Genomic DNA, 22,532 nt, shown 5'->3' with positions numbered 1-22,532 from the left:
AATTTTTCCTTATCCGCACGCACACGTGTGTGCTGGGAATCAGCTACATACTTCTTGATTGTGCGATGATCACGATGAAGTGCCTTGACCTAAATACTCCACAATTTGTTGCTTCTCAGCAGCAGACACATCCTTTTTCTTTCCCATTTTGGCAAAAAATGTAGGCTGCTTAATAATGTGGAACAGCCTTCTTAAGCCGTCTTGCCTTTATTTGGACACACCTGCTAACTAATTTGCACAGGTATCTGCAATTGCTTTCAGTGATATAAAGAGCCCTGACACACATCACCATCAATGAGTTTAAATGACAAACAAAAAAAATTCTAACCTTATCACTCCTAAACTCTATGTGCATAATAATTTGGAACACAGTGTATGTACAGCACGTGAAATAAGTATTGAACACATCACCAATTTTGAACACTGTCGCTAGCGCCTTTAGAAATATATTTACTTATAAACTTGTTCAATACTTATTTCACCCCCTGTATATGCAGGCTATCTCAGGGGGCGTGGTCTCTATCAAGGGCGTGGTCTCCATTAAGGGGCGTGACAGATGTGCTAATAACTTTGGACCATCGCTGCATTTTGGTCCAGTTCTCCAGGAATATTGCATAGTAATTTCTCATCCCCCGTCTGCTGTGTCATACTGGTGGCCTAAACTAATTTTACTTTTTTGATAGCATCCTTTGTGTGCAACTTTTATATTTTTGTAGCGTTGTTTAAGTGTAGTCACTCTGGGCTCCTGTCTGCATTGAAATTTATTATTGTCATCATTTCTGTTATTAACCATATAAAATAAAAAATATCAACATTTTGGGAAAAATAATCCAAATTGCTCTTACAGTGATGAGGCTGAAGTTGGTTTCTTTTTCGTCCTGTTTCTTATTCGGAGCTGAAGTTGGTTTCTTATTTGGCAATTTTGTCTTTTCTGTTTTTTTATAAGTTTAACAACAAAAAATAATCATCACACTAATAACATACAATCCAGCGAGGTGCCCTGATGAGATTACACTTAAAAGCATCTACAAAAATTATAAAACTGGCACACAAATGGGCATCAAAGGGTTAAATGACTTTGGCCCACTGATACCACACTGCAGACATGTAGAACAGGGAGCACCACATCAAAACCAGGTCCCTCCAGCCTGGCCCAAATGGGTTCTTGGCATCCGAACTGGCATCAAAGTGGGCAGTCGATTTTGGCCATTTGAATGTTTTTAAGGGGTTAAATGACTTTGGGCCACTGATCTCACACTAAGAATACACAGATGTACTTAACCCTTTCATTAACCCCCTTCGGTGCCCACTTTGATACCCATTTTTGTGCCAGTTTTATAATTTTTTTTTAAGTGTATTCACATCAGGGCACCTCGCTGCATTGTTTGTTATTATTCTGATACTAAATTTTTGTTGTTAAACCTATAAAAAAACAGAAAACATTGCTGAATAAGAAACTGACGAATAAGAAACCAACTTCAGCCTCGTCTTAGGCTACGGTCACACTATCAGCAGGTGGTCAGTATTTTACATCAGTATTTGTTAGCCAAAACCAGGAGTGGAACAAAAATACAGACTTGGTGACTTGTTTCTAATATAGCTTTCCCCTCTGATTGTTCCACTCCTGGTTTTAGCTTAAAATACTGAGGTAAAATACTGACCAAATGCTGATAGTGTGACCGTAGCCTTACAGTGTCCCTAGCCAGCAGAGTTCCGCGTGTCCTGGTGCCCATAGAAAACATGGCTCCGCGTTTACTGTCATGTGACTGGAAATCGTCCTAATACGCATGCGTGTTGCTGCTCCGTTCCGTTGGCCTCTAGCTCCCGCCTTGGCTCACGTTCTCCCGTCGGGCTCTCTGATTGGTCAGCTCATGGTTGCCAGGCGGAAGTAGTTGGTAGTCAGGAGGAGGGACTCGCTGTGTTTGTATGTTGGGAGAAGCGGCAAAGGAACCCACAGCGGCGGGTGACAGTGTCCTTACCGGGCAGTGACCCCTGGACAGCGGCTTGTGCTACTGTGAGTCCGCACGGGTACCCGCACAGACATGGGGTACAAGACGGAGCAGCTGCTCATCGTTGTGTCCATCCTAGAAGGTAAAGACAGATCTCTGCATGAGGCTGTGTGCAGTGCATACCGGCATAGTGCGGTACCACAAGGCCCAGCATGTCACTGCGGACTCCTGCTGTAAGCATACGTGTGATGTGTGGCACAGGCCGGCAGTGCACTGTACAGCAATGTCTGCTGTGGTGGATGGATGCAACCAAGTATCTGGTCTGTTCTGCTGGTGTCACCTATGTCTGATCATACCACAGAGCCCTATGTTATACCATGTATCTGTCCTGCTGGTGTCACCTACGTCTGATCGTACCACAGTGTCCTATGTTATACCATGTGTCTGTCCTGCTGGTGTCACCTACGTCTGATCGTACCACAGTGTCCTATGTTATACCATGTGTCTGTCCTGCTGGTGTCACCTATGTCTGATCATACCACAGTGCCCTATGTTATACCATGTGTCTGTCCTGCTGGTGCCACCTATGTCTGATCATACCACAGTGCCCTATGTTATACCATGTATCTGTCCTGCTGGTGTCACCTATGTCTGATCATACCACAGTGTCCTATGTTATACCATGTATCTGTCCTGCTGGTGTCACCTGTGTCTGATCATACACAGAGCCCTATGTTATACCATGTGTCTGTCCTGCTGGTGTCACCTGTGTCTGATCATACACAGAGCCCTATGTTATACCATGTGTCTGTCCTGCTGGTGTCACCTATGTCTGATCATACCACAGTGCCCTATGTTAGGCCTCTTTCACACGTCAGTGTCTCCGGTACATGAAGTGACAGTTTTCTCACGTACCCGAGACACTGACACGTAGACACATTAGAATCTATGTGTTTCTGCACATGTGCGTGTTTTCACACGGACCGTATGTCCGTGTGCAAAACACGTAGACATGTCCGTTTTTTTCCGGGCGCACGTACAGCAATATGTCGTGCACACGGAGAACAGTGTGCACTCTCCTCCATGAGCACGTACCGCCCGCAGGAGAGACAGCGCTACAGTAAGCGCTGTCCCCCCCCGCTGTGGTGCTGAAGGCGGCATTCATCTCTTCTCCCCCGCAGGAGAGAAGAGATGAAAGATCAAGTTTTTGTTATTTTTTGTGAAAAATAAAGTTTGCATGTGACCCCCGCCTCCCACCCCCAGTGCGCCGCCCGGCCCCTTGCAGAAGAATTACTCACCCAGCTTCCGCGATGTCTCCACTCTCCTCTCAGTGCTGGCCCCTTGTCCTGTGTGAGCGGTCACGTGGGACCGCTCATTACAGTGAGGAATATGCGCATATTCCTCACTGTAATGAGCGGTCCCACGTGACTGCTCACACAGGACAGGCTGCCGGCGCTGAGAGGAGAGTGGAGACATCGCGGGAGCTGGGTGAGTATTTCTTCTGCAAGGGGCCGGGCGGCGCACTGGGGGTGGGAGGCGGGGGTCACATGCAAACTTTATTTTTCACAAAAAATAACAAAAACTTGATCTTTCATCTCTTCTCTCCTGCGGGGGAGAAGAGATGAATGCTGCCTTCAGCACCACACAGGGGGGACAGCGCTTAGTGTAGCGCTGTCTCTCCTGCACGGTCCGTGTGGTCCTCAGGCGGCACACGGATGCCGCACGTGTGTCACACTGATGTGCCACGTGAGCACACGGACACACGTACACGGATAACTCTGGTACCGATTTCTCCGGTACCGGAATTATCTGGACGTGTGAAAGAGGCTGAATACCATGTATCTGTCCTGCTGGTGTCACCTATGTCTGATCATACCACAGTGCCCTATGTTATACCATGTATCTGTCCTGTTGGTGTCACCTATGTCTGATCATACATAGTGCCCTATGTTGTATCTTGTACCTTGTTCATTTGGTGACATGACCCACATGGCTGATCATCCAGAAGATGCCCATTGTTGTGCCCTGTCTGTATGTACTGATGCCCAATGATTAATAGCCCGACACGTGTGATAATTGGTGATGCCTCCCCCTTGTGTATGATGAGACCCCAGTACTCGGGCGCACTCGGGTGTTTCTGTACCTTGGAGAATGTGACACAAGGGCCGGATGTGGCGTCTGACTGATAGGATGAGAAATGTATTTGCAGTCCATTGCTTATGGCCACGTGCAGCAGAATCCCCACACTCTGTAATACTATTGTCCTTTAACGAATATTTATCTACCGGTTTCACATCGACATAAATGATTGTCAGAAAAGTTATGTCACTAATATAATTTGAGACGTGTCTGTGACTCGCTGGCTATTTTAGAGAGAGTTCTCTGCCCGACGGACAGTTATTGTCCGACGGATCCAGTGCACGACGGATGAAACGGATGGCCATCCGTCGCTAATACAAATCTATGGGAAAATGCAGGATCCTGTTTTTTCAAAAATCGACGGATTATGACGGGAGCTAAAAGACGGAAGTGTGAAAGAGGCTTTACAGTAGAGGGATTGTTCCCACCTATCAGCCGTCTCGCCTGACACTATGGCGATCACCTGGTGAACCAGTGTTTTCTCTGATGATCTTTAATCTTGGTCTTTTTTACTACACACCCTCCTGTGTAATTGTGACATGTGCTGCCGATAACATGATGTTCTATGCACGGAACGATCGTATTATAATTCTCTGTGTGCTCGTATTGTGGTCTGCTGTTCTAAACTGACCATTAAACACGCCGCGACTAGCGTGCATGTAGCCAATCGGCGGTTGTTCAGTGGTCACGGTGAATATATGTAAACATTTTAGGGGGTTGTTCAGGTGGAAGATATTGATGAGTTATCCAGCTGTTATTATTATTGTTGTTGTTATTATATATAATTTATAGATGTAGAACATCTTCAACATAAATTTGAGCAGGAGGGAAATCACTTGTATGCGGTGGTTTATTGTTTCAGTGCTACTGGATTAGTCCTCCTGGGGAATCATTTTGTCATCTGAGAAGCCTTTTGGGATATTGTAGCATCTGTTAAAATAGAAAAGTTCATTGTAAATATTTCTTCTGTTTTCTGCAAAATAGGCAATTTTGGGAAAATATTACCATACTTCTTTGTAAGGGGTAGCAATGTTGGTAATTTCTTACCTTAACTAAATAAAAAAAATAAATAAATAAAAGGCGAGTGAATGAAGTTATTTCTTAGAGCGGTGTAGCTGAGTCCCATTTCATCTCCTGTGTCCTGTGTTTGGCCTTTTTCAGGTCGTAGCAAAATTTGCTTTCTTCAGCCCATTGTGATCTATAGACAAGTGAAATGTGAACCCGGAGATGAAGTGGCATGGTGCTTCTCAAGGGCTGCGGTCATTCTCCTGCTCATCAGTTGTCAGAACGTTTTGAACATGATATCCTGGAGACAAGTAACAAACGTCTTTTAAGAGGCCACACTGGTTCATATGTCCTATTAGTCCCTACTTGGGCCCCTCTATGGGCTACAATGAGGATCTGCTCCCACTCTTGCAGTCCCAGCGTGCCCCATGCTATACATTAATATAGATGGTGGGCTTGTAATGCCACCTCTGCAGCAGGAGAATGTTTAGGCAGATGTGGCTTTCTCCAGTCATGACTGCTGATCTCCAGGGATTGGGAAGTATACCCACCGTGATTAGCCAATCACTAGTTGCATACAATATAGGGCTGTTGTCACAAGAAAACACATTTCATTTGTCCACGGGGATGTCATAATAAGTATTACAATCAAAGATGTGAAAATAAGGATAGAAAAAGCGGGAGCCAGAACTGTCAGTAAATACCAGCGGTTGTGGAAATGTTATTACATTTTTGTCAAATTTCTGATAGAAGGGTGTTACAAAGAACAAGAGGAAAAGAAGCAGCAGATAATGTGTTGGACTTATAGTCACTTGGTCTATTTTAACATTAACCTTCTTGTTTTTTGCATACATGTTGTACAGATTTTACGTTTCTCTTCTATCTCTCTAGGGCGTCATTTTCCAAAGCGTTCTCGGCATATGCTTGTGGTGGAGGCCAAGTTTGATGGTGAACAGTTGTCCACAGATCCAGTACCACACTTAGAGCAGCCACAATTTGCTACAGAACTAGCCTGGGAACTTGACAAGAAGGCCCTCCACCAACACAGGTAATTTTCTTCTGCCTCCAAGGTGTTGTCTGGCAGAAATGTTTAACCTCTTCATGACCTTTGCGATTTTCAGTTTTTGCACTTTTTTGTTTTTTTTCCTCCCCTTTTTCCAAGAGTCGTCTTTTTTTTTTTTTTTTTTCCCATCAGTATAGCAGTATGAGGTCTTGTGTTTGCCGGACAAGTTGTGATTTTGAGTGACAACATTGACTTTTACTATATAGTGTACTACACCATGTTCCAAATTATTATGCAAATTGGATTTAAGTGTCATAAAGATTTCATTGTTTTATTTTTCAAATAATCTCATGGATGGTCTTGTGTCTCAGGGCTCAATGGATCACTTAAATCAATCTTAAGCACATGTGATAATTAGTTTTCCAGGTGATTCTAGTTAAAGGAAAACTACTTAAAAATGATGTTCCACATTATTAAGCAGGCCACAGTTTTCAAGTAACATGGGAAAGAAAAAAGATCTCTCAGGTGATTGCTTATTTTTTGCAGCTTGAGCTGATGGTTACATGGTTTTATTGATACCATTTTGGAGTTGATACAATGTTTTAATCACCTTTTATTGCACATTTTCGGCTGCCAAAAAAGCATAATTTTTGCTTTTTGACTTTTTTTTTTTCATTATGCCATTTAACAATCAGATTGATTGTTCTTATATTTTGCTTGGATGTTTCCGAACTCGGTGATAACAAATGTGTGTGGTGTGTGTTTTTTTTTTTTTACATTTTTAATAGTGTAAAAGTGGGCTGATTTAACCCCTTAGTGACAAAGCCAATTTGCAGCTTAATGACCAGGCCAATTTTTACAATTCTGACCACTGTCACTTTATGAGGTTATAACTCTGTAGCGCTTTAACGGATCCCGTTGATTCTGAGTGTTTTTTTGTGAGAGATTGTAGTTCATGTTAGTGGTAAAATTTCTTCGATATTACTTGCGTTTATTTATGAAAAAAAAAACGGAAATATGGCAAAATTTTTATGCCCTTAAATCAGAGTGGTGTCACACAAAATACTTAATAAATAACATTTCCCACATGTCTACTTTACATCAGCACAATTTTACAAACAAAATTTTTTTGTTAGGAAGGTATAAGGGTTAAAAGTTGACCAGCGATTACTCATTTTTACAACAAAATTTACAAAACCATTTTTTTTTTTAGGGACCATCTCACATTTTAAGTCACTTTGAGGGGTGTACATGACAGAAAATACCCAAACGTGACACCATTCTAAAAACTGCACCCCTCAAGGTTCTCAAAGCCACATTCAATAAGTTCATTAACCCTTTACGTGCTTCACAGGAACTGAAGCAATGTGGAAGGAAAATATTAACATAAGTGATGAGCGAGTATAGTCTTTGCTCGGGTTTTCCCGAGCATGCTCGGGTGGTCTCCGAGTATTTGTGAGTGCTCGGAGGTTTAGTTTTTGTTGACGCAGCTGCATGATTTGCGGCAGCTGGACAGCATGAATACATGTGGGGATTCCCTAGCAACCAGGCAACCCCCACATGTACTCAGGCTGGCTAGCTTTTTTTATACAACATTTTACTTCAGAACCAATTTTTTTATTTTTTTTCACAGGTGTAAAAAGAGAAAATGAACCACAAAATTTGTTGTGCAATTTCTCCTGAATACTCCGATACCCCATATGTGGGGGTGAACCACTGTTTGGGTGCACGGCAGAGCTTTGAAGGGAAGGAGCTCTGTTTGACTTTTTCAATGCAGGATTGGCTAGAATTGAGATCCGACTCCATGTTGCATTTGGAGAGCCCCTGATATTCCTAAACAGTGGAAACCCCCCACAAGTGACACAATTTTGGAAACTAGACCCCTTAAGGAACTTATTTAGAAGTGTGGTGTGCACTTTGAACCCCCAAGTGCTTCACAGAAGTTTATAACGTAGAGCCGTGAAAATAAAAAATATTTTTTCCACAAAGATGATCTTTTCGCCCACAAATTTTTATTTTCACAAGGGTAACAGGAGAAATTAGACCCCCAAATTTGACCTGAGTACGCTAATACCCCATATGTGGGGGTAAACCACTGTTTGGACGCACAATAGAGTTTGATAGGGAAGGAGTGATGTTTTGGAATGCAGACTTTGATAGAATGGTCTACGGGCGTCATGTTGCATTTGCAGAGCCCCTGATATGCCTAAATAGTAGAAACCCCACACAAGTGACCCCATTTTGGAAACTAGACCCCCCAAGGAACTTACTAGACGTGTTGTGTGAATTTTGAAAGCCCAAGTGTTTCACTAAAGTTTATAATGCAGATCTGTGAAAATAAAAAATCTTTTTTTTTTTTCCACAAAAATGATTTTTTTAGCCCGCAATTTTTTATTTTCCCAAGGCTAACAGGAGAAATTGGACCCCAAAAGTTGTTGTCCTATTTGTCCTGAGTACGCTGATGCCCCATATGTGGGGGTAAACGACTGTTTGAACGCATGGCAGAGCTCAGAAGGGAGGGAGCACCATTTGACTTTTTGAACACAGAATTGGCTGGAATCTATGGTGGCGCCATGTCGCGTTTGGAGAGCCCCTGATGTACCTAAACAGTGGAAACCCCCCTGTGGAGAAACTGGGTCAGTGGGTGCTCTCGTCCGCTGGCCCGGCTGTCTTTAGCAAGACCGCATGGACCACGGCTCATACCATTGAACGCCCGCTCTATCTCCCAGTGGGCAATACACTACACAGACAACACAGGGTTAAGGTAAAACAGTGTGGCAATACTTTATTGAACCACAACACACAATAGCAAACAGAACAATCCCACCAATTACCCCAAGATGGTGCACATTACAGGGCCTCACCCTTCCGCTGACTCGCCGAGATAATGGTAGATGTTACGTCCGAGCTCCCAGGGTCGCTAATCCATCTGTGGATGCACGCACAGAGAAGAGGTAACGACAAGCATAGGGAGATGACCAAGAACTGTCCATAGAGTCCATACATGGTCCAAAGCCAGTTGACACGAGAGTCACCACCTGGCTTATCTGACCATCTCCATGGAACCAGGTGACCAGCGGGTCCCAAACCTGGCTTTCTCCAAACATATCCACGGTTCAGAGAAGGTCACTGGATCAGATCTGTGTCCTTCCAACCGGAGCCGAAAACCCCTAAGTTGTTTCCTATAGAATTATAGATCAGTGCCCCTCGTGATGGTGCCATGATGAATTGGCTGCAGTCCTTTCTCTTGTCTGTTGGGTGGTGTGCAGAATGGCTGGTAGCTCTGTGTTACTTCAGTCTCCCAGGACGTGATCTCTCAGTCTTTTTATACCAAAGGCATGTAAGCTATTTTTAGAATTACCCAGGGTCTTTCAGTCCAACATCAAGATAAGGTAAACAATGGTGATGGGATCAAGGTAGCACTATTAGCATATCAGCACACATCAATAAACAAAGCTTAAAGGTACCTTCACACTAAGGGTACCGTCACACATTGAAATTTTCATCGTTGCGACGGCACGATTCGTGACGTCGCAGCGTCGTATAATCATCGCTCCAGCGTCGTAGACTGCGGTCACACGTTGCAATCACGGCGCTGGAGCGATGCCGAAGTCCCCGGGTAACCAGGGTAAACATCGGGTAACTAAGCGCAGGGCCGCGCTTAGTAACCCGATGTTTACCCCCTTAACGACCGCCGATACGCCTTTTAACGGCGGCCGCTAAGGGTACTTAAACCACAGCGCCGTTAATTAACGGCGCTGTGGAAAAAGTGAATAGCGCCCCCCAGAGTCGGATTTTCTCTGGGGTCTCGGTTGCCGAGGGTAGCCGAGACCCCAGAGAACATGATTCGGGGGGTTTTTACCGACCCCCGAGTTGCGATCGCCGGTAATTAACCGTTTACCGGCGGTCGCAGCAAAAAAAACAAAAATGCGATTTGCCGTTTAATTTCTCTGTCCTCCGATGTGATCGCACATCGGAGGACAGAGAAATGTGGTCCCCGATGGCCCCCAATAGCCCCCCAATACTTGCCTACCTCCCCCGGTGCTCCTCGTGTCTCCCCATGGGCGCCGCCATCTTTTTTCCGGGAAAAAATGGCGGGCGCACGCGCAGTGCGCCCGCCGCCCGGCACCCGGATGTTCTTTGGGGTCTCGGCTGCCGGGGGTAGCCGAGACCCCAAAGAACATGATCGGGGTCGATTTGCACCGACCCCTGCTTTGCGATCGCCGGTAATTAACAGTTTACCGGCGACCGCAAAAAAAAAAAAAAAAAAAAAAAAAAAAAGCGATCAGTTATTTCTCTGTCCTCTGATGTGATCGCACATCAGAGGACAGAGAAATAGGGGGATTCGGGGACCCTATCATACTCACCCGGGGTCCCTGGGTCCTCTTCTGTCTTCTCCTGCCAGCCGGCTTTTTCATCATGGCGGGCGCATGCGCAGTGCGCCCGCCATCTGCTGCCATCTGCCGGCCGGCAGGAGAAGACAAGTTGGGGCTAAAATTAGGGTTAGGGTTAGGGTTAGAGTTAGGGTTAGGGTTAGGGTTAGAGTTAGGGTTAGGGTTGGGGCTAAATTTAGGGTTAGGGCTAGGGTTAGGGTTAGGCTACTTTCACACTAGCGTTTTTTGGCTTCCGTCGCAATGCGTCGTTGGAGAAAAAACGCATCCTGCAAAAGTGCTTGCAGGATGCGTTTTTTCTCCATTGGCTTGCATTAGCGACGCATTGTGACGGATTGCCACATGTCGCATCCGTCGTGCGACGGATGCGTCGTGCTTCGGCGGACCGTCGACACAAAAAAAACATGTAACTTTTTTGTGCGACGTGTCCCACATATTTCAGTGCCACGTATTTAAGTGCCACGTGCCACGTATCAAAGTGCCACGTGCCACATATTTCAGTGCCACGTATCAAAGTGCCACGTATCAAAGTGCCACGTGCCACGTATCAAAGTGCCACGTGCCACGTATCAAAGTGCCATGTGCCACATATTTCAGTGCCACGTATCAAAGTGCCACGTGCCACGTATCAAAGTGCCACGTGCCACATATTTCAGTGCCACGTGCCACGTATTTAAGTGACACGTGCCACGTATCAAAGTGCCACGTATCACGTATTTCAGTGCCACGTATTTAAGTGACACGTATCACGTATAAGTGCCACGTGTCACGTATTTAATTGCCACATATTTAAGTGCCACGTATCAAGATTTTCCATGGAGAACAGACACATCCAGAGATATGTCTGCTCTCCACGGCTGCAGCAACACACTGACAGGAGCCATAGTTCCTGTCGGTGTGTCACTGCGCATGCGCGAGCGAGTTTACCGGCGGTCATTGACCCCGGCACTCTCGCTTAACGGCAGTGCTGCGTGGGAAAGTTCAACGCAGCTGTACTGCTGTTAACCGAGACGCCGGAGTCATTGAACTCCGGAACAGTACGCGATACACTGCTAGGAGCTTCGCTCCTGGCAGTGTATCGCCGGAGAGCAGCCGATCGGCGTGGGACACTCGTTTTATGGATTCTGCGGACAGGGAGTATGAATTTGGTTTATTATTTTTGGATTTTTTCCTGGAGGATCGAGGGCTTCGCCTACAAGTGTGCTGTTGGTGAGTATATACTCTGTGTTATATGTTGTATGTACTGTGTGTCATGTATGTGTATTGTGTGTAGGTGTTTTGTGTAACTTTACAATTGTGCTAAGTCGCCGGACACAGGGACAACTCTCCCATCCTAATACCGGATGGGAGTAGTAGTCCCATACGGCGACTTAGCACAATGGTGGCACTAGCGTCGCATGGGGACACACACACGCACACACACGCACACACACACACACAGAAGGACTCCATGCTGCTTCACTGGGGGGCGGGGGCTTCCCTCTTCCTGTCCGACGTCACGTCCGGTCCTGGGTGTCAACCCCTCCGTACAAAGACGCCGACACCCAGGACAAAGGCGCTGTGTGTGGAAGGTAATATGGGGCCCTAGGGGGATACGCAGACACGCCGCTGCGTAAAGAATTGACATGTCAATTCTTTTTACGCCGGCGTGTTTGCAGACAAAAGCGCCGCGTTTTTTTGCGGTGTGTCTGAACGGCAAAGTGAATTTCTCATTCACTTTGCCGGCAGACGAAAATGACATTGCGCATTTTTGAAAAGCGCCCGCAAAATAGCGCTCAAAAATGCGCTATGTCTGAAAGTAGCCTAAGGCTTCTTTCACACTTGCGTCGGTACGGGGCGGTCGCAATGCGTCGGCCCGATGTACCGACGCACGTTGTGAAAATTGTGCACAACGTGGGCAGCGGATGCAGTTTTTCAACGCATCCGCTGCCCAGTCTATGTCCTGGGGAGGAGGGGGCAGAGTTACGGCCACGCATCCGCGGAAATGGCGGACGCGACGTACAAAAAAAAGGTTACATTGAACTTTTTTTGTGACGACGGGGGCTAAAGTTATGGTTAGGGTTGGGGCTAAAGTTAGGGTTGGGGCTAAAGTTAGGGTTAGAGTTGGGATTAGGGTTAGGGTTTGGATTAGGGTTGGGATTAGTGTTACGTTTGGGATTAGGGTTGGGATTAGGGTTAGGGTTGGGATTAGGGTTAGGGGTGTGTTGGATTTAGGGTTTTGATTAGGGTTATGGTTAGGGTTGAGATTAGGGCTGTTTTGGGGTTAGGGTTGTGATTATCGTTAGGGTTGTGATTAGGATTATGGATCGGGTTGAGATTAGGGTTAGGGCTGTGTTGGGGTTAGGGTTGGAGTTAGAATTGGGGGGTTTCCACTGTTTAGGTACATCAGGGGGTCTCCAAACACGACAGCCAATTTTGCGCTAAAAAAGTCAAATGGTACTCCCTCCCTTCTGAGCTCTGCTGTGCGCCCAAACAGTGGTTTACCCCCACATATGGGGCATCAGCGTACTCAGGATAAATTGGACAACAACTTTTGGGGTCCAATTTCTCCTGTTACCCTTGTGAAAATAAAAACTTGGGGGCTAAAAATCTTTTTTGTTGGAAAAAAATATATTTTTTTATTTTCACTACTCTGCATTATAAATTTCTGTTAAGCACTTGAGCTTTCAAAGTTCTCACCACATATCTAGATAAGTTCCTTAGGGGGTCTAGTTTCCAAAATTTGGTCACTTGTGGGGGTTTCTACTGTTTAGGTACATTAGGGGTCTGCAAACGCAACATAACGCCCGCAGACAATTCTATCAAAGTCTGCATTGCAAAATGGCGCTCCTTCCCTTCCGAGCTCTGCCGTGCGCCCAAACAGTGGTTTACCCCCACATATGGGGTACCAGCATACTCAGGACAAATTGGACAACAACTTTTGGGGTCCAATTTCTCTTGTTACCCTTGTGAAAATAAAAATTTGGGGGCTAAAAAAATCTTTTTTGTGGGAAAAAAAATATTTTTTATTTTCACTACTCTGCATTATAAACTTCTGTGAAGCACTTGGGCATTCAAAGTTCTCACCACATATCTAGATAAGTTCCTTGGGGGGTCTATTTTCCAAAATGGGGTCACTTGTTGGGGGTTTCTACTGTTTAGGTACATTAGGGGTCTGCAAAGGCAACATAACGCCCGCAGACAATTCTATCAAAGTCTGCATTCCAAAATGGCACTCCTTCCCTTCCGAGCTCTGCCATGCGCCCAAACAGTGGTTTACCCCCACATATGGGGTACCAGCATACTCAGGACAAATTGGACAACAACTTTTGGGGTCCAATTTCTCTTGTTACCCTTGTGAAAATAAAAACTTGGGGGCTAAAAAATCTTTATTGTTAAAAAATATATATTTTTTATTTTCACGACTCTGCATTATAAACTTCTGTGATGCACTTGGGCATTCAAAGTTCTCACTACACATCTAGATAAGTTCCATGGGGGGTCTAGTTTCCAAAATGGGGTCACTTTTGGGGGGTTTCTGCTGTTTAGGCACATCAGGGGCTCTCCAAACGCGACATGGCGTCCGATCTCAATTCCAGTCAATTTTGCATTGAAAAGTCAAATGGCGCTCCTTTGCTTCCGAGCTCAGCCATGCGCCCAAACAGTGGTTTACCCCCACATATGGGGTGTCGGCGTACTCAAGACAAATTGTACAACAGCTTCTGGGGTCCATTTTCTCCGGTTACCCTTGGTAAAATAAAAATTTGGAGGCAAAAAGATCATTTTTGTAGAAAAAATGCGATTTTTTTATTTTCACGGCTCTACGTTATAAACTTCTGTGAAGCACCTGGGGGTTTAAAGTGCTCACCACACATCTAGATAAGTTCCTTGGGGGGTCTAGTTTCCAAAATGGTGTCATATGTGGGGGGTCTCTACTGTTTAGGCACATCAGCGGCTCTCCAAACGTGACATGGCGTCCGATCTCAATTCCAGCCAATTCTGCATTGAAAAAGTCAAACGGTGCTCCTTCACTTCCAAGCTCTGCGGTGCGCCCAAACAGTGGTTTACCTCCACATATGGGGTATCGACGTACTCAGGAGAAATTGCACAACAACTTTTGTGGTCTAATTTCTCCTGTTACCCTTGTGAAAATAAGAATTTGTGGGCGAAAAAATCATTTTTGTGAAAACAAATGCGATTTTTTATTTTCACGGCTCTACGTTATAAACTTCTGTGAAGCACTTGGGGGTTCAAAGTGCTCACCACACATCTAGATAAGTTCCTTGGGGGGTCTAGTTTCCAAAATGGTGTCACTTGTGGGGGGTTTCCACTGTTTAGGCACATTAGGGGCTCTCCAAACGCGACATGGCGTCCGATCTCAATTCCAGCCAATTCTGCATTGAAACAGTCAAACGGTGCTCCTTCACTTCCAAGCTCTGCGGTGCGCCCAAACAGTGGTTTACCTCCACATATGGGGTATCGGCGTACTCAGGAAAAATTGCACAACAAAATTTGTGGTTACATTTCTGTTTTTACACTTGTGAAAATTAAAAAAAATGGTTCTGAAGTAAAATGTTTGCAAAAAAAAGTAAAATGTTAATTATGCAGCATCTATAGTAAAAGAATGTTTAAAAATAATTAAAAAAAATGGTTATACTCACCCTCTGCAGACAGCCAATCTCCTCAGCGGCGTCCGTTCCTGTAGATGCCGGTGTGGTTCAGGACCTTCGATGACGTCGCGGCTTGTGATTGGTCGCGTGAGTCACATGAGCGGTCACGCGAGTCACATGAGCGGGTCACGCGACCAATCACAAGACAGCGACGTCATCACAGGTCCTGAACCACACCATCTATAGGAATGGAAGAGAGAGCATGCACCGGAGAGGCGGGAACACTTCGGGGGCCATCAGAGAGTGAGTATATCACTATTTTTTATTTTAATTATTTTTTTTTTACCAATTATATGGTGCCCAGTCCGTGGAGGAGAGTCTCCTCTCCTCCACCCTGGGTACCAACCGCACATAATCTGCTTACTTCCCGCATGGTGGGCATAGCCCCGTGTGGGAAGTAAGCAGATCAATGCACTCCTAGGTGTGCGGAATCCCCGCAATTGCGCATTTTTAATGAACATGTTGTTTTTTTTTCCGCGATGCGATTTTTTCGCGGAAAAAAATGCAACATTTGCACAAAAAATGCGGATTACCCTGTAAATAATAGGAGGCATATGTAAGCATTTTTTTCGTGTTTTTATCACATTTTTATAGCGAAAAAACGTGAAAAATCCTGAACGTGTGCACATGGCCTCACACTGAACAACTTTCCAACGAGAACGACAACGATCCGTGACGTTGCAGCGTCCTGGATAGCGATATCGTTGTGTTTGACACGCAGCAGCGATCTGGATCCCGCTGTGATATCGTTGGTCGGAGCTAGAAGGCCAGCACCTTATTTCGTCGCTGATCACCCGCTGTCATCGCTGGATTGCACCTTATTTCGTCGCTGATCACCCGCTGTCATCGCTGGATTGGTGTGTGTGACACCGATCCAGCGATGTGTTCACTTGTAACCAGGGTAAATATCGGGTTACTAAGCGCAGGGCCGCGCTTAGTAACCCGATATTTACCCTGGTTACCATTGTAAAAGTTAAAAAAAAAACACTACATACTCACCTTCTGATGTCTGTCACATCCCCCGCCGGCGGCTAACCTTCACTGAATGTGTCAGCGCCGGCCGGCCGTAAAGCAGAGCACAGCGGTGACGTCACCGCTGCTGCCGGCGCTGACACATTCAGTCAGTGCAGGAAGCTCTCGGCAGCAGCGCGTAACCCTGTGGACGCCGGGGGACGTGACAGACATCAGAAGGTAAGTATGTAGTGGTTTTTTTTTTTACTTTTACAATGGTAACTAGGGTAAATATCGGATTACTAAGCGCGGCCCTGCACTTAGTAACCCGATGTTTACCCTGGTTACCCGGGTGCTGCAGGGGGACTTCGGCATCGTTGAAGACAGTTTCAACGATGCCGAAGTTGTTCCCCTGATCGTTGGTCGCTGGAGAGAGCTGTCTGTGTGACAGCTCCCCAGCGACCACACAACGACTTACCAACGATCGCATCGCTGGTCGTGATCGTTAGTAAGTCGTTCAGTGTAACGGTACCTTTACACCGTATGTTAGATAATATATCAGTTGGCAAGTCTGTCTTCTTGACCCACTAGACATAAACACTTAAATTCACAAGCCAATATATAGATAAAAAGCCAGTTCTTTTGGTTTGCAAAAAACATGGTTGTCTGGGAAATTAAGATACAATCTCTTCACACCCCCAATTCTAACTAACTCCAACCATAACCCCAACACACTCCCAACCCTAACCACAAACCTAACCCTATTCCCAATCTCAACCCTAACCCTAATCCCAACTCTAACTTTAGCCCTAACACTAACCCTAATGGGAAAATGGAGTTAAATATATCTTCTTTGGGAGGAAGCAGGAGGACCCAGGGATACTCAGAGACACTGGTAAGGATCAGGGCTCCTATTTCTCTGTCCTCTGATGTTAGATCACATCAGAGGACAGAGAAATTAAATGGCAAATCGCTTTTTTTTTTTTTTTTGCAGTCGCCGTCATTCGGTTAATAACGGCGATCGCAACCCAGGGGTCGGTAAAAACAGACCCAAATCATGTTCTCTGGGGTCTCGGCTACCCCGGCAGTCGAGACCCCAGAGAAAATTCAACTCCGTTTGGCGCTATACATTTTTTCCACAGCGCCGTTAATTAACGGTGCTGTGGTTTAAGTACCCTTAACTACCGCCGTTAAAAGGTGTATCGGCGGTTGTTAAGGGGTTAAACTTTTGTGTGTTTTTTTGTTTGTTTTTTTTTTCTTTTTTAAACTACTAAACTTTTTTCACACTTTTTATAAATATACGCCAAAGGTCGTGAAGGGGTTAATGTGTTATTGTGAGACTTGTGTGTCAACCAATGTTTCACAGCAGTGAGTTACCATCAGGATTTATTGAAAGATGGCAAGTAGTGATGAGTGGACGTGCTCGGATAATAATAATAATAATAATAATAATAATAATTTTTATTTATATAGCGCCAACATATTCCGCAGCGCTTTACAACTTATAGAGGGGACTTGTACAGACAATAGACATTACAGCATAACAGAAATCACAGTTCAAAATAGATACCAGGAGGAATGAGGGCCCTGCTCGCAAGCTTACAAACTATGAGGAAAAGGGGAGACACGAGAGGTGGATGCTAACAATTGCTTTAGTTATTTGGACCAGCCATAGTGTAAGGCTCGGGTGTTCATGTAAAGCTGCATGAACCAGTTAACTGCCTAAGTATGTAGCAGTACAGACACAGAGTGCTATTTACTGCATAAAGTGTATGAGAACACGATGCAAGGAACCTGATTATGTGTTTTGTTTTTTTTCTATTTTTAATAGGCCACACAGGGATAGTTAGGTTAATGCGTTGAGGCGGTAGGCCAGTCTGAACAAATGTGTTTTTAGGGCACGCTTAAAACTGTGGGGATTGGGGATTAATCGTATTAACCTGGGTAGTGCATTCCAAAGAATCGGCGCAGCGCGTGTAAAGTCTTGGAGACGGGAGTGGGAGGTTCTGATTATTGAGGATGCTAACCTGAGGTCATTAGCGGAGCGGAGGGCACGGGTAGGGTGGTAGACTGAGACCAGAGAGGAGATGTAGGGTGGTGCTGAGCCATGGAGTGCTTTGTGGATGAGGGTAGTAGTTTTGTACTGGATTCTGGAGTGGATGGGTAGCCAGTGTAATGACTGGCAGAAGGTAGAGGCATCGGTGTAACGGTTGGTGAGGAATATGATCCTGGCAGCAGCATTCAGGACAGATTGGAGCGGGGAGAGTTTGGTAAGAGGGAGGCCGATTAGTAGAGAGTTACAATAGTCCAGACGGGAATGAATAAGAGAAACAGTAAGAGTTTTTGCAGAGTCGAAAGTAAGAAAAGGGCGAATTCTAGAAATGTTTTTGAGATGCAAATAAGAAGAGCGAGCCAGTGATCGGATGTGGGGGGTGAATGAAAGCTCGGAATCAAGGATAACCCCAAGGCAGCGGGCATGTTGCTTTGGAGTAATGGTGGAACCACACACGGAGATGGCAATGTCAGGCAAAGGTAGGTTAGTAGAGGGAGAGAACACGAGGAGTTCAGTTTTTGACAGGTTCAGTTTCAGATAGAGGGAGGACATGATGTTAGAGACAGCGGTAAGACAATCACTGGTGTTTTCTAAGAAGGTCGGAGTGAAAGCAGGAGAAGAGGTGTATAATTGGGTGTCGTCAGCATAGAGATGGTACTGGAAACCAAATCTACTGATTGTTTGTCCAATAGGGGCAGTATACAAAGAGAAGAGGAGGGGGCCTAGGACTGATCCTTGAGGAACCCCAACAGTAAGGGGAAGGTGAGAGGAGGAGGAACCAGCAAAACATACAGTGAAGGATCGGTCAGAGAGATAGGAGGAGAACCAAGAGAGAACGGTGTCCTTGATGCCGATGGAGCGGAGCATAGTGAGGAGGAGCTGATGATCCACAGTGTCGAATGCTGCGGAAAGATCCAATAGAATTAGCATGGAGTAGTGACCATTAGATTTAGCTGTTAGTAGGTCATTAGAGACTTTAGTGAGGGCAGTTTCAGTAGAGTGTAAAGAGCGGAAGCCAGATTGAAGAGGGTCGAGAAGAGAGTTATCTGAGAGATAGTGGGTAAGACGGGAGTGGACCAGGCGTTCCAGGAGTTTAGAGATGAAGGGAAGATTAGAGACAGGTCTATAATTAGCAGCACAGTTTTGGTCGAGGGAGGGTTTTTTAAGTAATGGATGTATGATGGCATGCTTAAATGAGGAGGGAAAAATACCGGAAGTGAGGGAAAGGTTGAATATTTTTGTTAGGTGAGAGGTGACAGCCGGGGAAAGGGACTGGAGGAGATGTGACGGAATGGGGTCACTGGTGCAAGTGGTCGGGCGAGAAGATGCAAGGAGCCTGCTTACTTCTTCTTCAGTAACTGGTTCAAAGATAAGTTGTTATCCCAGCATACTCGTTTGCTAACCGGGTGTCTTTGGTTGGCTTGAAAAATATGTTCGAGGCCCAGCAGCTGCACATCTCACGGCTGTTCGACAGCTGCAACACATGCAGGGATTGCCTGTTTGTTAGCACCCGAGCATGCTTGGATAACGCCTTATCCAAGCATGTTCGCTCATCACTAATGGTGAGGGTTCCCAAAACATCTGTTGTACCATCACTTTTTGAATCCTTTGACAGCCCTGTAATGGTGTACTTGAGGAAGTAGTTATAAGGGGGCCTGCTCAGTCCTATTGTCTTACTTTCTAGCTATGACTACATGATAATCAGGTCCATGGCTTCAATATCTCTGATCTTTGCATTTTGAAAGGATTGTCCACTATTCAGACATCCCCTTCTCAATCTATATATTTTCCCCCATTAAAATAATATCTATTCTCAAATCCGGTGTCGGCAGTGTCTGCACTGACTCTCCTGGGGATAGCATAACATTGTTACATCACACAATCCCTGCTGACAATCAGCGGCCGCTGCACTCTCCTCACCTTCAGACTTATCACATACATCCGGAGGAAATGAGAGAGCAGCAGCTCTTTCTTCTTCCGGATATGTGATTTGTATGGCAGCTAGGGACCTGCCGGGGACCCCTTGAACTGTCTATTAGGATATAGATAAAATAATAATTCCAAAAGGTGAAAGGTGTTGAAATTGTACTTTATTGCAACCCACACCAACTAAGACAATTGAATGGAAACTCAATAATGAACGGTATGTACATTTACTTATAAAAATTACCACTTAAGTTATATGTACCCCAAAATGGTGCCATTGAAAAATACAACCCTTCCTACAAAAACATAATCCCTTATGGCTATATTGAAAAAGAAAAACAAAAAAAAAAGTTATGGATCTAGGAATACAACAATGTAAAAAGCAACCCCAAAAAATATTGTATAGCCTTAAAGAGAAGCTATCATTAGAAAATCACCTATTGTTTAAATATAGTTTGTTTTGTGTGTATTGTCTTTTTTCTTTTCATGTTATAATGCTTATATAGAAACAAATGATTAATCTTTAGCGACTTTTGGCATTTCCACGCCAGTTTCTTCCAGCTGGGGCATGATGGGGGCTGGACGCCATGGCTTGTCTAATTCCTGAAGAGCTGTGGCTTTCCATACGCCATAAATCTCACTCCAGTACCTGACTGGAGTGAGATATCTGGCATGGCTCTCCTCTTCAGGAACCAGGAGCGTCTGACTCCAGCAAACCTCCTCATCAAGAGCACTATGGACAACGCTGATCTTTATGAATCAGGCCCATAGCTTCCATGTAAGTCTATTGCTGCTAAAGTACATGTGGATCTCCTGTAATAGGAAGGTTGTCTACAAACGCTCCCATGGCCTATGTGAAAACTGTAAGATTCCTCATTTTTATTTTAATACAGATTTAGACAAGGAAAATGCCAATTCTTTTTTTTTTTTTTTTTTTTTTTAAATCATTTAGCACAAACTCTTGGTTTAAACAATAGATAGTTGTTTCCCCTTAAGGCACAAAACAAGTCTGCAAGAGGTTGTCTCAAGTTCCCATCTATAAAATTTCAGAGTGCTTGTAAAAATAAACAATTTTGGAATTTGTTGCTTATTCAAAATCCTTTCAGTTCTCAAGAATGCAGGGATTTGTAATTCTTGTCTGTACAGCCCATTGCCTAAGCTATCAGCTCTTCTCCAGTGTGGCCAATTACCTAGCTACGGAGAATGTGGCGCAAGCAGGCTCTAGGCTTTGCCGGCTGCTCGCGCCACTGTGAAACTTGCTAGATTGCTGGATCTGACCAGCGTCTGTCCACCTGCACTTTGGAGACGCAAAGCTGCGTCTGCAGGCAGCCTCGGAGAGCGATAAGGCCAAACCAGAGACATGACCATGTTATGATGTGCAATGAAACTGGGCATACACGGCCTAAGTTCGTCAGCGCACTGCACATGCCAAGTTAGGTATTAATGGCGCTGATCCAGCTTTTCAGCAAGCCGCAGTGAAGCCGCGTCAGTGTTACTAATGCTCTTCTGGTCACGAACAGTGACAGTCACGAACAGTGTACTGATGAAGCTCGAGGAGCATACATCTTCTCTGCGCCTGGCATGATGGTGATGTTGCCTCATAATCACGCCCAGGAGGATGTGATTGCAAGATCCTAGGCAGTACTAGTCTAGGGGAATCGTCGACATTGCTGGAAAAGTCGTGCAGATAATGTACATCCCAAAATCCAGATTTATAACTTGATTTTTCAGACTTAGAAAACAGTGTCTGGCACATAAAAGACCTTATTATCCAGGCATAGGCTTATTTAAAGCTATGGCGTCCGCTTAGGAGGGGCTGGGAGCTAGCCGGTTCCCTTGAAATAAGACAAAATAAGACCTTTTAGTGATACCTGCAATGTCCAACTATAATAAGGCTAGGTTCACATTGCGTTAGGGCAATCCATTTAGCGCTAGCGGATTGCGCTAACGCAATGTATTTTTAGGGGTCGCGTTTGGGGTTCGCGTTAACGTCCCCGCTCTCGCAGATCCCCGATCTGCGAGAGCGGGGAACGGACCTCGGGCGCGCCGCGGACGCTGCAAGCAGCGTCCGAGGCGCGCTACAAAAGAACGGCACATCGCTAGCTCGAGCCGAAAAAGGCACGCGCTAGCGATGCGCTGCAGGCAAAAAGAACATTGCTGTCAATGGGTGCGCTAACGGACCCGTTGCACGGCGTTAATTGCGACATTTTCGCCGTGCAACGCTGTCCGTTAGCGATCACCCAAAAACGAAATGTGAACCTAGCCAGAAAATGTTTTCATCTCAGGATATCTCGAGCCAAGAGGAAGTTTAAGAAAGGTCACCTCTGTAAGGAGAGGAGTGAGCACTTATGTCCTACCATCTGCTTAATCTCCCCCCTAACCTCCTATCTTTGGTTGGTCATCAGAGGGCTTCCTTTTATCCAAGAGTAGCCCATAAGCTAACAACCATTCATGAGTAGGTGGTAG

General features: G+C 45.2%; 1 protein-coding gene across 1 annotated transcript in view; it reads left to right on the top strand.

The window, feature by feature from the left end:
* Nucleotides 1-1,838: 1,838 nt before the first annotated feature.
* The window catches only part of CEP120 (centrosomal protein 120), a 153,125-nt gene continuing 132,431 nt past the window's right edge, over nt 1,839-22,532 (top strand). Inside the window, exons 1-2 of the mRNA XM_077291055.1 lie at nt 1,839-2,091; nt 5,985-6,141. Of these exons, the coding sequence (XP_077147170.1) occupies nt 2,043-2,091; nt 5,985-6,141 (206 nt within the window). The 5' untranslated portion in view covers nt 1,839-2,042. The remainder of the gene's footprint in view (nt 2,092-5,984; nt 6,142-22,532) is intronic.

Source organism: Ranitomeya variabilis, chromosome 1 (assembly GCF_051348905.1).
Source record: "Ranitomeya variabilis isolate aRanVar5 chromosome 1, aRanVar5.hap1, whole genome shotgun sequence".
NCBI classification, from domain to species: domain Eukaryota; kingdom Metazoa; phylum Chordata; class Amphibia; order Anura; family Dendrobatidae; genus Ranitomeya; species Ranitomeya variabilis.
This window is presented reverse-complemented; position numbering and strand designations above follow the sequence as displayed.